Source organism: Cervus elaphus, chromosome 13 (genome assembly GCF_910594005.1).
Source record: "Cervus elaphus chromosome 13, mCerEla1.1, whole genome shotgun sequence".
In the NCBI taxonomy this organism is placed as follows: Eukaryota; Metazoa; Chordata; class Mammalia; order Artiodactyla; family Cervidae; genus Cervus; species Cervus elaphus.
The window spans coordinates 32,433,865-32,450,504 of record NC_057827.1 but is presented as its reverse complement, the minus strand read 5'-3'; the positions used below and the strand labels follow the sequence as shown (position 1 = coordinate 32,450,504).

Below are 16,640 nucleotides of genomic sequence, written 5' to 3'. Positions count from 1 at the left end.
ACTTTCACTTTTCACCTTCATGCATTGGAGAAGGAAATGGCAACCCACTCCAGTGTTCTTGCCTGGAGAATCCCAGGGATGGCAGAGCCTAGTGGGCTGCTGTCTACGGGGTCGCACAGAGTCGGACATGACTGAAGCGACTTAGCAGCAGCAGCAGCAGAAAAGCCAAGAGAATAAAAAATAATAGCACCAATATAGTTCATTAAGGTGGCAAGATTTAACAAACTGACACACAAAAATCAATAACTTTTCTATATCCATTTCAATAATAACCAATTAGCAATGCAATTTTTAAAAAAATCAACCTAGATATGAACCTAACAAGAAATGCATAGAATCAAAATGAGGACAATGATAAAACTATTTTAAATGATGTCAAAGACCTGAATAAACAAAAACATACCATGTTTCTGGGTGGGAAGACTCATTATTGTAAAGATGCCAATTCTCCCCCAATAAATCTATAATTTCCATGTAATCCCAATCAAATTCCCAACAGGATTTTTTATGAAACTTGATAAGTAGATTCTCAAGTTCATCTGAAAGAGAAAATGTGCAAGAATAGCCAAGAAATTTTAAAAAAAAAACTTTAAGAAAAAAATTATCCTATCAGTTATCAAAAAATCCTCTTAAACTATACTTTAAAAGGAAATATTATTTAGGGATTAAAAACAAATAGAATAATGAAACATGATGAAGGATCCAATATACATCGGGAATTTAGTATATGATAAGGGTGGCATGCAGAGATCACTAAACATTAATACTGGAGAAAAGCAAAGTCAGAGTTCTCCACAACATTCACAGAAATAAATTGTACATGGATTAAAAAGCTTAACAGAAAAGACAAAACCATGAAGGTTTCAAGATGAACTATTCTGAAGCGAAATTTCTAGACAAAATATAAAACAAATTTATTACCTTGGGTTTTCTAAGCAAAATCCAAAACCCAAGCATTGAAAGGGAAGATTACAAATACAACATCATAAAAATTTTAAACAGATTTTAACTGAAACACTACATACAAAAAATGGTAAAAGTCATCAACGGATAGCTCCACAACTTTAAAAAAATTAAAATGTGTCTAAAATGAAAGTTTGGGACTTTCAGTTAAACAAGCAGGAGTGATCCACTCTCCTCTCTGAAAACAAAAAAGATGACACCTGCCTCCATGATTCCCAAGGGTATGTAATTCCTCACAAAGTACTGATGCACTTGGGGGGCATAAGACTGGTGCATGCGTGGCTGGGGGAGTCTATTTCTTTGCTACTGCACTGCTCTTATAGCCAAGATGAAAAGCCATCTAAATGTCCATTATTTCAGAAAACAGTGATGTCTGACCAGGAATCAGACAGACACATCAACTTTCCAAGAACAGGCAGTTTCTGTGGCCTGATTTGTCATAGGAGAAAAAGTGATCATCAGCACTGCCGCATTCCTGCTGAGTCAGCATGTGATGAATTGATGCTACTTCCCTGGAGAGCGGAGGGGCCTCTAAGAGGCACTGGACTGGCAGGAGAGGATGACCCGGTCCACAGTGCCTCCAGCCCAGCTCATGCCCCACTTCTCTTCCTTTCTGTTTTAGCATCTTACTAGCCTAGGAAGAAAGACCTTGATCTTCTCCAGCCAGTCACTGATTAAAACCAGAAAGTGACTAGCCTGACACCTCCGCAACAATGCTGTAAAACACAAGGGAAAAGGGGGCATGACAAGGGAAGAAAATGATGAGAAGTATAAGCAAGCATTGTTCCATCGTATCCAAAATTTAAATAAAACATTATTTCTCCATGAATCAAGGGGTCAAAGAGACACAAGAATTCAATGAAGAGAAAATAAGACAAAAGGAGACCAAATTGTGTTACCCTGAGGAAAGAAACAGATGGAGACAGCTCAACATCTTCAGAAATGAAAGCCACACTAGTAAAAGTGTGGGGAAAAGAAGGCACTGGTTAAACAGAGACGTAGAAGAAGAGTTGGATAAAAACTAAGAAAAAAAAATAGAAAAGAATTAAATTAAATATGAACAGAAAGAGATACAGAAACTAGGAAATAGAGATCTGATACATATATAAGTGGTTCACAAGAAGCATAAGACTGAACATATGTAGCTAAAAATATTCAAAAATCATAACAGAAGAAAATTTGCCTAATATTGAAAACACTCAGATCTTTTCCAGGATGTTGCATCCCTGGAACAGCTGCTGCAGAAGCCTCAGCCAGAGGTAGCCCCTCAGGGGCTGGACTTCCAGGGTAAAGGAGACTCACCCACCCTCAGTACTCACTGGAGGGACTGTGCTGAGGCTGGGACTCTAATACTTTGGCTACCTCATGCGAAGAGCTGACTCATTGGAAAAGACCCTGATGCTGGAAAGATTGAGGGCAGAAGGAGAAGGGGATGACAGAGGATGAGATGGTTGGATGGCATCATCAACTCAATGGACATGAGTTTGAGCAAACTCCAGGAAATAGTGAAAGACAGAAGCCTGGTGTGCTGCAGTCCATGGGGTCACAAGGAGTTCGACATGACTTAGCAACTGAAGAGCAACAACAATCCAAGTCCCAAAGTCAAGTCACCTACAAGGAGAAGGATTTAGGCTGACTTCAAACTTTCCCAAGCAACAGTGGACCCAGAAGACAAGCAGGTGATGTTTATCAAGTTCCATAAGGCTGTATACATTGAAGGTATAACTCAGGTGCAAAGGCCACCTTCAGAACTTCCTAAAGATGAAAGATAATAGCACCTGTTAGCCTTTCTTGGAAAAGTTGTGTATGTGCTAAGTTGCTTCAGTCATGTCCAACCCTTTGTGACCCTATGGACTGTAGCCCAGCAGGCTCCTCTGTCCGTGGGATTCTCCAGGCAAGACTATGGGAGGGGCTGCTATGCCCTCCTCCAGCCTGAAAAAGCTAATCGGTGGCAAAGTCCAGTGAGTTAAGAGATGAATCAAATTAAATTACTCAGGAGTGAAAAGCCTGTACTGAAAATGATGGTGGGGACCGAAGACTAAAAAACTGTGAGAATCATAATGACAGATGACCAATATTGAACCTTGACAATGTAAAAACAATATTTAAAAAAAGAACTAAAATTGAGGTGTGGGGTGAAGTGAGAACAAGCTGAAGTGAATGCTAATTACTCAGTATGGGAAATATATGTAACAACAAAAAATTAACCCTGGCATCTTTAAAGGCTGTCACAATCTTGGGACTTCTTTTTTTTTTTTTTTTTTTTTAAAGAGAGATATTTGAGAAAATGTCATTTCTTCACATAAGGAAATATTTATATGAAGTTAAGCAATTTCTTCCCCTTAAGCTGATTTCTTTTTCTTCTATTCAATGCACATAAATCAAATAAAGCAAGCATAAAGTTAAACACTAAACAAATACAATTAAACATAAAATTAAATCTAAGTTCAGAAATACTGTTTCACTTGGTTTCTCTCGTATTAAGTTTACATAAAATTAAACAGTATATTTTACTAAATACAAGTACAGATATTCCTTGACTTACGATAGGGTTACATTCTCATAAAATGTTCTCAACTTAGGACAGGTTTAAGTAAAAAATGCATTTAATATACCTACCCAACAAACATCATAGCTTACCCAGCCTTCCTTGAACATTTTCAAAACACTAACATTAGCCTATAGTCAGGCAAATCACCTATGGCAAAGCTTATTTTATAATAAAGCATTGAATATCTCCTGTAATTTACTGAATACTGTACCGAAAGTGAAGACACAATGGTTGTACATGTACAGCTGTTTACCCTTGCGACTCTGTGACTGACAAGAAGTCAAGGCTCCCACTGCCCAGCACCGTGAGAGAATTCCGTATGGAATATTGCTAGCTCCAAAAAAGAGCAAAATCCAAAACTCAAACTAGGGTTTCTACTTTGATGTATCACTTTCACATCATGGTTAAGTTGAAAAATCTTAAGTCAAACCATCATGTCTCAGGAACCATCTGCATGGTACAATCAAAAGTTAAAAAAAAACAATATTATCATCCATCCATCCATTCATCCATCTATCCACACTTAGTAAATATGGTTTAAAGGTTTAGCGTCAGCCGCTAAGTTGTATCTGACTCTTTGTGATGCCATGCACTCTAACCCGCCATGCTTCTCTGCTCATGGGATTCTCCAGGCAAGAATACTGGAGTGGGTTGCCATTTCCTTCTCAGGGGATCTTCCTGACCCAGGGATCAAACCCAGGTCTCCTGCATTGCATTTTTGTAAAAGAGTAGAGGCTAAAAGCTGGCTGGCCCTCATCTGTGAAATGAGGACAAAAGCAGCATCAATGACAGAGTGCTCTGTAGAGATTATGTAAGACACTACACACAGACACCTCATCAGTGCCTATGATGTAGATAGAACTCAGTAAGTACTGGTTATTTCTGTTTTCACAAGGTTCCAGATGATATTTTACCTTCCTTGTCCTCCTCTGCACTTTGATAAAGGATTACATACATTGTGGAGTTATTTTGACTTGTTAGCAAGCAAGCATACTATTTTAAAGACATAATTTGGACAGTGCCACTTTTTATTCCATTTATTTTCCTGTGATAAAACATGTAAGAAACACTCAATTCTACAAAGAAAGTTGGTAGAAAAAAATTACTCCATTTGTATAAATATATAGTAAATTTTTAGGAGCCCATCTGTGGTGATTTTAAACCATATCCACAATTCTTTGACACTTTTTCATTCAACAGATGCAGCCTAATGTCTCTCCTCTTGAGTATATGTTGGGTTCATTTCTAAAGAACAGAGTGTGCCTGAACTGATCATGTATGACTTCTAAGACCATGTCATAAAAAGCACTGCTGCTTCCTGCTGGTTCTCTGAATCACCTGCAGTGAGAGAAGCTAGGTACCATGCCGCAGGCACTCTGGTAACCCCACAGAGAGTACACAAGAGGAGGAAGCTAGGCCTCCTGCCAACAGTCAGGAGGGGATGGAGGACTCTAGCCAACAGCCAAATAAGTGACCTGTCCTGGAAGTAGATACTCCAGCCACCAGCGAGCCCTCAGATGACAATCACAGCCAACCTCATGAATGACCCTCAGCTGGAATCACTTAGTTAATCCACTGTCTTGTGTTAGATCACAAATGTTTGCTGGAGTAACTACCATGTAGCAATGTGCTGCATTGTGCTTAGTCACTCAGTCATGTCTGACTCTTTGTGACCCCATGGAGCCTGCCAGGCTCCTCTGTTCATGGGGATTCTCCAGGCAATAATATTGGAGTGGGTTGCCATGCCCTCCTCCAGGAGATCTTCCCAACCCAGGGATTAAACCCAGGTATCCTGCATTGCAGGTGGATTCTTTACCATCTGAGCCACCAGGGAATACACCATCTATTTGGTAAAGAAATAGAAACCACAAGTGTTAGTTCCAATAAAGGCAGAGTAGCTTCTATCACACTAACTCTTTTAAAATTAATAATTATAAACTCTGGACTAAAGACTTAAGAAAACAATAACTTTTTAAGGGCATTGGAAAGCAACCAGAAGAAGGCAGAAGCAGGTGATTCACTTCTTAAAAGAGCAACCATACCAGGTATGATGCAGATTTATAACACTTTTCCTCTGAGGGAACTACTCATGTCTCTGAATACAGAGAAGCTAGAACTCAATCAGGAAAATGCAATCTTATTCTACTAGGGAGCTGTGGGATTGAGTCTGGAACTATTAGAGAAGCTGGAAATTGAGAGAAATCCTAGAAAGCAGAGAGCTAGAGAAGAAGACATACATAAACTTCCCTCAGATATTCAACTAAGCCCTGCATGGAGCACACCTGGGCAAGTCTCTAAGAAGCCCAGGTAGAGAGGAATAGGGGGAGGTTGAATGAGTGAGCAGATACTCCAGCTGCTGCCACTGCAGGGGCACTGCAGTCAACTTGAAGCTTGAACCTTGCTAACTTAGAAATACTGGTTAAACGCTTCAGTGTTTCCACTGAAATACTAAAAGAGTCACACTATCCTTAGCGACTGAACAATAATAACATCTAAGAGTAAAGACTGTTCTTGAGCTAAAGGATTTCCTCTAAGGAGAAGGGCAAATCAGAACAGATGAGTCATTACAAAATAAAAAATTGAACTGACAGCAAGAACAACACTCAATTGTATTCAGGGATAATAGAATCAAGAGTCCCTACAATATAGTGGAACAATGTCCAGGGTACAATAAAAAATTACTAGACATGTGCAAAGAAACAGGAGTATGTTGCACATTGTAAAAAGAAAAATCAATGATTAGAAACATACCCACATTCCCAATTTATCCCTCACTCCCCTTTGGTAACCAGAAGCTTGTCTGTGGCTATGTCTGTGAGTCTGTTTCTGTTTTGCAGGTAAGTTCACTTGTATCACTGTTTTATAAACTCCACATAAAGTGATATCATATATTTGTTTTCATCTGACTTAAATTTTGGAATAACAGATACATATTATATATGGAAGAGAAATAACAAGGACATACTATACAACACTATCTTCAACATTTTGTAATAATCTATAATGGAAAAAATCTGAAGATACATGTATATATATTACACATATGAACCACTTTGATGTACACCTGAAACACTGTAAATCAACTACACTTCAATTTTAAAAAGAGAAACATAACCATATATGACCAAGCTATTGGAATCAGTACAAAAGACTGTAAAAAAAAAAAAAACTCATAAATATGTTAAAGAATCCAAAATAAAATATAGGGATAATGGATGAAGAGAAAGAGAATGTCAGAAAAGATTTGGAAATAGTGAAAAAAATAGCCACATGGACATCAAAGAACAGAAAAGCACAATATTTGAGTAGGAAAGAAAAAGGAAAAAAATCATTGGGTGGAAATAACAATGGATTGGACACAACAAAAGGCAGGATTGGTGAACTTGAAGAAAACAGTGCAAAAGAAATGATCAAATCTGAAGCACACATGAAAAAAAAGATTAAAAAAATGAATACAGCTTTAACCTGTGAGATATATCAAGCAATATAACAGCTATAACTGGTGCCCAAAGAGGAGAGAAAACAGGACTGCAAAAAATATTTAAAGAAACATTGACAGAAAATTTCCCAAACTTCATTTAGAAAAAGAAAGAATAAACAAACAACCCACTAAGAAGCACAGCAAGCCCCAAGGGGGATAACTATGAAAGAAATTACACCAAGGGCCATCAGAGTCATCATAAACAAAGCATAGATGGGAAAAAAAATACTAAATAAATAAAGGCAAATAATGAAATATTTACTAAATATTTCCTCTGAATAAATAAAAGTAGCCAGAGAAACAACTCACATTACATAGAGAGGAACAACAGTAAGGATGACAACCAACTCATCATCAGAAACAGTGAATGCCAGTGACAATGGAACAGCATCTTTAAAGGGCTGAGAGAGAACCATGTCACCCCGGGATTCTATGTTCACCAAATATTCTTTCAAAGAAGATGAAATTCAGATAAAAGCTGAGGTGATTTCTCACCAGCATACCTACACTTCAAGAAATACTAAAGCAGTAAAAGAAATTCTCTGGCTGGAGAAAAATTGAAACCAGACAGAAGGAATATGAAGCTAGAAAATAAGGAATGGTAAACATGTAGGTAAGTATATTTCTTTTCACAAGCCAACTGTTTACAGCAAGAATAAACATTGGGTTTATAAAATATGAAAACATGAAAACAACAGCATAAAAGATGACACTAAGTGTGAACTCAAGTAATGTTTTAGATTCATATACTATACATGAAGTTGTATAATATTAACTCCACGTAGATTGGAGTGAGTTAGGCTATACACTTTAATCTCTTGAACAACTTTAGAAATAGAAAAGATATAAAAAGGTAGAGCTCATGGACACACCAGGATGTCTCAGAGAAGTTCCCCACTTTGTGTCAGCACATGGAGAGGGAAGCTGTGTTAGGGTGCCTGAAGGCTCCCTGTCCAGGGTGGGCTTGGAGGGAGGGTTGGGAAGAGGGTGGAGAGGCTGATGCTATGTGCAGCAGCTCTGGAGACATGGCTGTCATAGGTTCCCTGGGTCAATGCCAATACCCCAACCCCTTCTCCATGGCAACCCCACTCCTGATCACACAGAGTTTACACCCATTGTCCCAGGACACAGAGGCAGTGGGTGGTGGGAATTCAACTGGTATCCAGATCAGTCAGGTAGACTTTTCATGGGTCTTCACTCACCAAAGGCTCCAGGGAGACCTTACACATCTCAACATAAAAGAACTGTCCATGATGGAGTGAGGTCAGGTGACAGTCCTCTGATCTGTTCTCTGCAGGACATGCTCTTGGTGGTTAATGATGTCACAGACTGACAAGTCCCAGCCACTTCCAAGGTTTCCAGGGAGAGGGCAGGTGGAGAGTCCTCATTAAGTGAAAGCTGGGGAGCCTTTTCTCAAAACTCAAGAAGCTCCCCAAGGACTGAGTGACCCACAGAACCTCTGGCCCAACCTCCCCACCTTTCACTGCTCATCATAGAGCTGAAAGAGCTACGGCCCCTTCATAAAGGAAAAGCAGCAGAGAAGGCCATGCCATGGGAAAGAGGCACCCAGCACAGCCACTGGCGTGCATATGAGCACTTCCAAACTGAGGGCCAGAGCCACAGGTGAGGACACAGTGCCCCGAGGCAAAGTGGACGGTCAGGGACTGTTCAGGCCCGGCACACACCTGCTCAGTGCCAGTTCAGCCACATGCACCTACGAGACACTGCAGAGGACATGCTGAATGACCCTCTGCCATTCTGAAATGACCAACTGCCAGGCTTGGGCGGGGGAGGTGAGAGGAAGCTGCGTGACTCTCTGCTCTTAAAGCCCCATGCTAACAAGAGAAGCCTGACTCTCCAATGAGGAAAATAGTACCAGGTCAGGTAGTGTTCCCTACAGAGCCCTGGAAGGCTGACCCCCTGGAGAATAAGGTGGGAGCATCCAGCTTCGAGAGCCTCCATGGAAGCACAGTTGGGTGTGGGCAACTGTAAGTCATGGGTGGACGACCCAAAAGGGAGGCAGGGAGGCTTTTGGGGTGATGTGAATGCTACAAGTCCATGATTAACAGGGGAGACCAGGCATGTCTGCGGGTCACTGTGACAAATGTCCTCTGGCTAAAGCTGAGGGGCAGGTACAGTGGGCCAGGAGGCTACAGCAGGAGTTGGGGCCAAGGTTAGGCTTCCTCTCAGGTGAAAACCATAAATCCTGCTGGGAGAGTGATTGGCAAGCCTGGGAAGGCCAGCAGCAGGACCCAGCGGTCTCTTGGAGCAGTCAGCTTGACAGCAGTGACTCAGGGGCCAGACACCAGCACCCATGGAGGCTTTACAGGCCCCAGGCAGTGTGAGGTGAGGCCCAGGATCCGACTGGGTCCAACACCATGGGGAATGCAGCTTCCCAGACCTGCAGGGGACTGCATCCTGCACTCAGGCCAGCCTGAGCCCCTCGACAGTGCACTTGGGCCTCACCTCCAATCTTGGCATTGTATGCAACCCCTACAATGCAGTAGGAGTTGTTGGCGGAGGCGGCGACTTCTCCTGCACAGCGAGTGCCATGTCTGCGGGAAGGAGAGAAGGCAATCAGGACCCTAAGCTGGGGACGCTGAGGTCCTCCCTCAATCCTCCCCATAACTGCTGGGCCATCCGTGCGCCCCCGTGTCAGGACCCTCCTGCAAGAAAAGCCATTGTCCCTAAGCGGGGGGGACACTAAGGCCATCCCCCATCCCTCCCCATCATTGCTGGGCCATCCATGTGCCCCACAGGCTGCCCTGCAGATGTGATGCACCTGTATCAGGCTTGGGCTCTGTTGGGCACCCATGGCCTCCGTATCCCACCCCCCAGGCTCTGCGTCCCCTTGACTGACAGCACAGTGCGGATGCCGGCCTGGCTGCAGAGATGAAATAAGAACAAACAAAGGCTTAGGTTCTGTTCCCTGAGCCCTCTCCCTGCCCCGAGCTCACCCTGGGCAGACCCCTCCCCCCACACACCTTTCCACGGCCATTCCAGCAGAGGGCAAGGAGGAGGGCTGGACACGGAACACTCAACAGCAGTAGGTGGAATAGGAAGAGGTGACCCGAGGTCAGCACTCTCCTCAGTAATGACCTCACTCTGCCACCCATAGCAGGCACATCTCTGAGAAGGTCCGTCAGAGATGAGAATCACTGATTCAGAATCAAAACCACCTTTAAAGCCAGTTCTGGGTCCAACTGTCAGCCCCCGGGGCAGCCCTCCCTCCGTCCAAACTCTGGACCATGTGTGCCTGCAGCTGGGGCTGTCCCTGAGTCATGGGCCCAGGGTCCCACTCAGGACTCACCACGCCGCATCTGGCTGGTCCCTCCCTGCCCGCTGCGCCCTGCAGCCCCAGCGTGGTGGCCATGGAGTAGAAAGGGAACCTGGGACACGAGGCCAGGCCTCCACAGGCGCCAGGAGCACTGCGGCCAGCCCACTGACTGCCTCCACTGGCTGAGCCTTACTGCAGGGCTCCCTTGGGGCACCGGGACTCCAACCTCAGCATCAAATGGACTGAAACAGGGAACGCTAAGGAGGACACACCTTGCAGGCCTCGTGTCAGCAGAGGAAAGGAAGAAAGGGCTTCCACCGTCCTCTAAACACTTCTGGAAGAAGGGGACGAGCCAGTGCACAGGGCCGGCTGATGGAGGAAGGTCTGGCCAGACACCGGACAGGAGCGCCCAGGCAAGTTTGGGAAACTGGACATCACCCCCAGGGCTGCTACCAATGGTGCCAAGTCCCCCAGTCTCTCCAGACCACCCGCACTCCCTCTTTCACAAGTCTCAATGACCGAACAGTAATGGTGTGTCCCTCACCCGTCATCTCACCCCTGCCCCCAGCCCTCGGAGGAGGAAACATCAGGACACAAGACTTCTCTGACACTGAGACTCAGCAAGGTCACCCCACTTGCACAGAGCCACACAGCCAGCCCCAGCATCACATGGGCCTCCGCCACTGCCTCTGTGAGGTCAAAGACAGGGTCAAGAAGGCTTGGGTGCTGACCGAGTGATCCGAGAGAATACATTGTGATCTGGACACAGCTGGCTGTGCAGACCACGAGATATTCCAACAATGTTGCAAACAGGAACAATGCTGGCCCAACATCCACTGCAGCTGACCAGCAGAGTGACAGCCCACAGGAAGGGGCCAGACCCACTGAGCCTGTGAGCCTGGAAGGCGGTGTGGGGCTGGCTCCTGGTGGTCAGCCCCAGACCCCACCAGGAGGCAGAGAGCTGCCCCCAGCCTGTCTCCGGCCCAGTGTCCCCATGTGGGCTGGCTCCACCATGTGCGGGGACAGCAACAGAGAAAGAAGCAAGTAGGGGTCAGGCAGGTGACACAGGACGTACTTATTCTCGTTGCTGGCATCGTACCGTGGAGACGGATCGTAATCGTTGCCATTGACGTCATAGCTCGCGTAGGAATCCTAAAAAATGAAACCTTGGTGACCAAAGAGAAGTGGCCCAGTGTATCACAACTCTGTTTATAACTGGTTTTACGCCTCGACTGGAATCAGAAACAAGTCGGGCACTCTCTTACTGCAACAACAGTTATACATATATATAATTATGTGGTGAATACACATAAAATTTACCACCCTAACCATTTTTACAGCTCAGTGGTGCTAAGTACATCCACAAGTTGTATGGCTGCCAGCACCATCCATCCACGGGATTCATCTTGAGAAAATCTGCACCTCTTAAACACTAACTCCTGATCCTCCCTCCCCAGCCCCTGGCAGCCACCGTCTGCTTTCCATCTCTATGAATACAACTACTCCAGGGACCTCACCTACATAAGATTATGTAACAGAGTGGGATTAGCAGGCAGCCATTACTCTGCTCCCTGTTACTAGGCAACAGGGTTCCTCAACCATTACTCTGGTGCCTCAATGGGCCCCACCCCACAAGCAGCCAACTGTCAATGAGCAACCATTATTTGTGCTGCTCAGGTATTGGTCAGTGCTGCAGTGGGCCCTGACCACTAGGACCTGACACTGAGGAACCACTGTGGCAGTGATTGAGTCAAGGGTCAGTGGTGTGGTGGTCATCAGGTGGAGAGTGAGGTAAGAGGCAGATTCAGGCCTTCTCCTGGAGGCCCTGCAGCTTACCCTTCGGTGAGCTGGGGGCCCAGGAAGCAGACTGGAGACTATGGCCCTCAGGGCTCCAGAGCCCTTGCCAAGACCACCCACTAACTTTGCCCCAGGCCTTGAAGCAGCCGTGCACCTCTCCCCCATCCCTGTCTCTGCGACCTAACTAGCAGTGGCCAACTGTTTGGGTCACAGTCTGTGAGACCTGGTCTCCCCATTTGGGCAGCCTGAGGAGCCTGAGGGCCAGTGGGTTGGATGCCTGGCTCCCTCATGGCCCTGAGGGAGTTGCCAACTGAGACCTGTCTCCTTCTAGCCAGGACTGGGACCTTTGAAGGGTGAAAGCTGTGCCTTGGGACCTTGCTTTCTTGTCAGGACAGAGAATAACATTCATCTGGTAGAGATTTATAGGAACATCATTACCTGACCACCTGATCTCAGGAACAAAGGATCTGACACAGAGAAGTCTGCAACAACTAACCTCGCCTTCCCCTCACCTTTTGTTTTCACAGGGCCTCGCTGAAAGCTTTCAGTAACTTTGGGGTTCTTAGGGCACGAGCTATCCATCTGCTTGTATGAACCTATGATAAACTTTTCTCTGTGCCAAAGTCTAATGTTTAGTATTGATGGGCCTCACTGTGTGTTGGGCACACAGACTTGCAATTTCAGTAACAATCAGTTGTGTGTCGTTTTGTGACCCAGATACTGTCTTCACGGTTCATCCATGTGGTAGCTATGCCTCATAATTCCCTTCATCTTATATTTTTAATACATATGTTTTTGCTTTATATACTTATAGTATCTGTATAATCTCCTATCTTCCTTTAAGACATGTTGTAAAAGCTCTGATTGTTGACTTCAAAACTGTCATCCTTTGCAAACTAGTATATACAGGGTAGATAAATAACAAGGTCCTACTATACAGCACAGGGAACTATATTCAATATCCTGTAATAAACTGTAACAGAAAAGATGTTTTACACATATATAGCTGAGTCACTTTGCCAGACGGCAAAGATTAATACATTATAAATCAACTTTACTTTAATAAATGTTTTAAGAAGATAAAATTTAAAAACTGACATTGTTAAGGGTGCATAACCATCTACCCAACCAACATGAGAGGACTGACATAACCGAGGCACCCAAGTGCCTTAGAATCTCGAAGGCAGTTCTCAAAAGTTACCACATGCCAGGTTCTCTTCTCTGCACAACTGGAGGATTGACAGGCAGAGGGTCCCTACACACAACCATCACACACACACACACACACACACACACACACCCCACACACACACCGACCTGAAGGTAAACAGACACACAGACACGTGTGCAGAGGGGACACCCCACACACACACCCATGCACACACATCTGAGCCTCTCAGGGCCCCAGCAGTGCCTGGGAACCCTCTCACACACCCCTGGCTCAGGGCCGCTGGGCTCACCAGCACCACCAGCTCGGTTTCCGTACTGTGACGTAATGCGGAGGGGGTCGGTGGGCGGGGCTTAAGTAGGTTATGCTGTAGTCCTCCCAGGTAATGACTAGCGCAGGTGAGGGTCTCAGGGAGCCAGGCCAAGACTCCACTTACGTAGTTTGGGGCCAGGTCGGGGTGATTTCTCTCTATGCCGTCATCCAGGATGGTGACCACCACGTTCTTTCCCGTGTAGCCCCGCTTCCACGCCGCCTGGACGTTCATTTCTGACCGGCAGCGGCTGTTCTTGTCACCACAGTGCTGCAGGCACAGGAGACAAAAAGGCCCCAGCACGGACACGCCTGACACAGACCCGCCAGCCCAGCAGAGGCGCTGTGGTGCTCGCGGGAGGACAGGGCAGGACCTTCCTTCCTCCTCCTGGTCCTAGCAAGAGTCCTCGAGGAGGGCTGCATCGCTCTCCCGCCCTGACCTGGCCAGTGTACGCGGAAGGCCCTCCGGCCCCAGCCAGGCCATGTCCCCAGGGCTCTTCCTGGTGTCCCCGCCCTTCAGGGGCTCTGTCCATGGCTCACGGTGCCGCCCATCCTCCCCTGCTCCGGGGTCCCATCCCCCTGACCCTCACATAATGAAAGAAATTCACAAGACAGCATGTGCTTGACAGCACTGAAATAGGGGTTCTACACGCAAACAAATGAAGTGCGTCTGTCTGGAGCTGACCGGTCTCAGAAAGGGACAGGGGCCATGGGACAGGGACAGAGGCCCATGGCCTACTTACCATGTACCACATGTTGGACCAGATGGGATCGTTGAAATAAAGTGCCTGCGGGTCATTTCGCACCTGTCTCTTCACCCGGCGTTTAACTTCCTGTTGCTGGAGCCATTTCACCTAGCAGGGGAGAAATGCAGTTACTCTCTGTTTCAGCAGCCATCTCCTGATTCCATGTGGCCGCTTCGCAGGTGTTCCAGGTGTCCTTCTCCATGAACATCTAGGTCTATCAGATGTCTCAGATGGTTCATTTCAAGAAGACGTTTTCACTTCAGAGCAACCACCTTTGAAAGATGAGAACCAGTCTACATGGAAGGGAAGAGGACCACTCTTATGGAACTTAAAATCATCCTACTAAAAGAGACCTTGTGAAATTGCCAGTACTCTGGTGACCCTTGTCCCTAATTAAAAGGAAATACATGCTCAGGAATGGAGAGTGCAGAGGCATAAAAGGTGTCAGATGGTTTATTGGGAGGACACGGTTAACTATGATGATCCCTATAATGGAACCACAGCAACTACTGCAGACCTGGTACCAGACATGCAGAGAAAACCTAGGGAGGCACACAGCAAAATATTGATAGCAATTCCTGTATGCTGTTCATTTAAGATTTTAAAATTATTTTCAGGGTTTTATAAACTTTTTTCAATCGCCATGACTTGCCATCACAACCAAGGGAAAAAAGCTTGAGATGCAGGATAAATGTTATTTAAGAGCAGGAATCTTGGAGCCTAGCTGCCTGGATTCAAATCTGGGCCCAAACTCACCAGCGGAGTGACTTCAAGCAGGGAGCCTCCCTGGCCTCAATTTGCTCTTATCATCTGTGCAATGGGCATCACTGTGGCATTACGAGGGAGGATGGCATATAAAGCGTGCAATCAGTGACCGGCACACGGATGTATTGTCATCATGTGTGTGTGTGTGTGTGTATGTGTGTGTTTCAAAGTGGAAGAGTTTTTTTTTTTCACTTTTAAAAGATAAGGGGGCTGGAACTCCCATTCCCTGAACCTAAACGTTTTCTTGGTCCAGCTGCTATGGATCCCCCAATCCCATTCTCCTGCCAATGGGACTCAGCTCTGCACAGGGGCTACAGTGGGCAGGATGGGGACACCCAGCCCTACTCTCAGAAGCTGGTGCTCCAGTCAAGGACTCCCACCAGGCAGCCCAGAGTGAGGCAGACAGGTGGCCAATGGCAGGGAAGGAAGGGGAGGAAGACAAGGATGGAGCCTTGGGCATGCAGAGCTGGGTGACCTGGAGGTCAGGCCAAGGCTGGTGACCCCAGGGGGATGAAGGCACAAAGGTCAAGGGCCAAGCAGCTCCCCTCAGACCTTGGCTTTGACCTACCCACAGGCTCCTGAGCGAGGAAAGTGGAACAGCCCCACAGCTAAGGGGAACCCTGATCTCCAAGGACAACATGCTCAGAAGGAAATGTCACCAAGGAAGGTTCAGCGATAAAGAACCTGCCTGCCAATGCGGGAGATGCAAGAGACATGGGCATGACAAATAAAACTGCACAGTGAAGTATTCTGCTCATAACACCCTCTGATGGCATTGTGAGACTTCCCAAAGTATTACTGCCTGGACCAGGAAGCTTTAACTCGGTACAAAATGCCTAAGACCCTATGCCCTAATTGGCTGGGCTGCGTGCTGTAAGTATAGCGGTCATACCCCATGGACAGTTCAAGCTCCTGGGATGGGATGCTCCGGGCCCATTGGCTCGGCCAACTTGCTACCCACCAAGCTGAACTTCCCATCACAGAGGAGGTGGACCTTCCTCTCCCAAGGCCAACTGGGTGGCTCCCGCAAATCAGGCAGGTGACGGAGGGCACAGTGCCACCAATCACAGAACAATCCCCTTGTGGGATAAGACAGTAAGGGCTCCTGGTCTCAGTGGTTGATGCACTCTGGGTAAGAACCCAGTTGACACACAGTTTTGGGGGCAGGTGGTGACGACTGGGGGCTGTCCCTGTGGCGTGGTCTGGGGCAGCTCTTTCCCCCGGGACAGGTCACTGCAGGACACTGACAGCTCCCAGGCACTGTTAGGCCAATGGACCTGGATATAATAAATCACTCGCTAGGCCTGCACAGATGAACTCCTAGATGCCAGGCACAGAGGCTAACTCAGCCCGTGGTCACCTGGTCAGGGCCAATCCCCATCTCCCTTCCCCAGGCCCCAGCCATAGCCCTACTTCTCACCTGGCTCCAGGAAAGGGCAGAGGGTTCCTGTGTTCCATCCTCCTGCCATTTTCCAGACTGGCCCTTGTGTTTCTGGAGAGCATGGCCCCATGGCCCCTTACTCAGTGGCCTGCTCAATAACGCTGCACTGTCTCCAGTGTGTCCACTGCTGGTTCTGGTCGTG

At 46.3% G+C, this 16,640-nt stretch overlaps 1 protein-coding gene across 3 annotated transcripts in view; it reads right to left on the bottom strand.

Moving 5' to 3' along the window:
* PCSK6 (proprotein convertase subtilisin/kexin type 6) overlaps positions 1-16,640 on the bottom strand; it is a 165,862-nt gene that overhangs the window by 87,953 nt on the left and 61,269 nt on the right. For all 3 annotated transcript variants that reach the window (XM_043921580.1, XM_043921578.1, XM_043921579.1), the window contains exons 3-6: positions 14,290-14,400; positions 13,674-13,817; positions 11,348-11,424; positions 9,462-9,550 (exon numbers count right to left, since the gene is read on the bottom strand). In XM_043921580.1, coding sequence (XP_043777515.1) covers positions 9,462-9,550; positions 11,348-11,424; positions 13,674-13,817; positions 14,290-14,400 — 421 coding nt within the window. The remainder of the gene's footprint in view (positions 1-9,461; positions 9,551-11,347; positions 11,425-13,673; positions 13,818-14,289; positions 14,401-16,640) is intronic.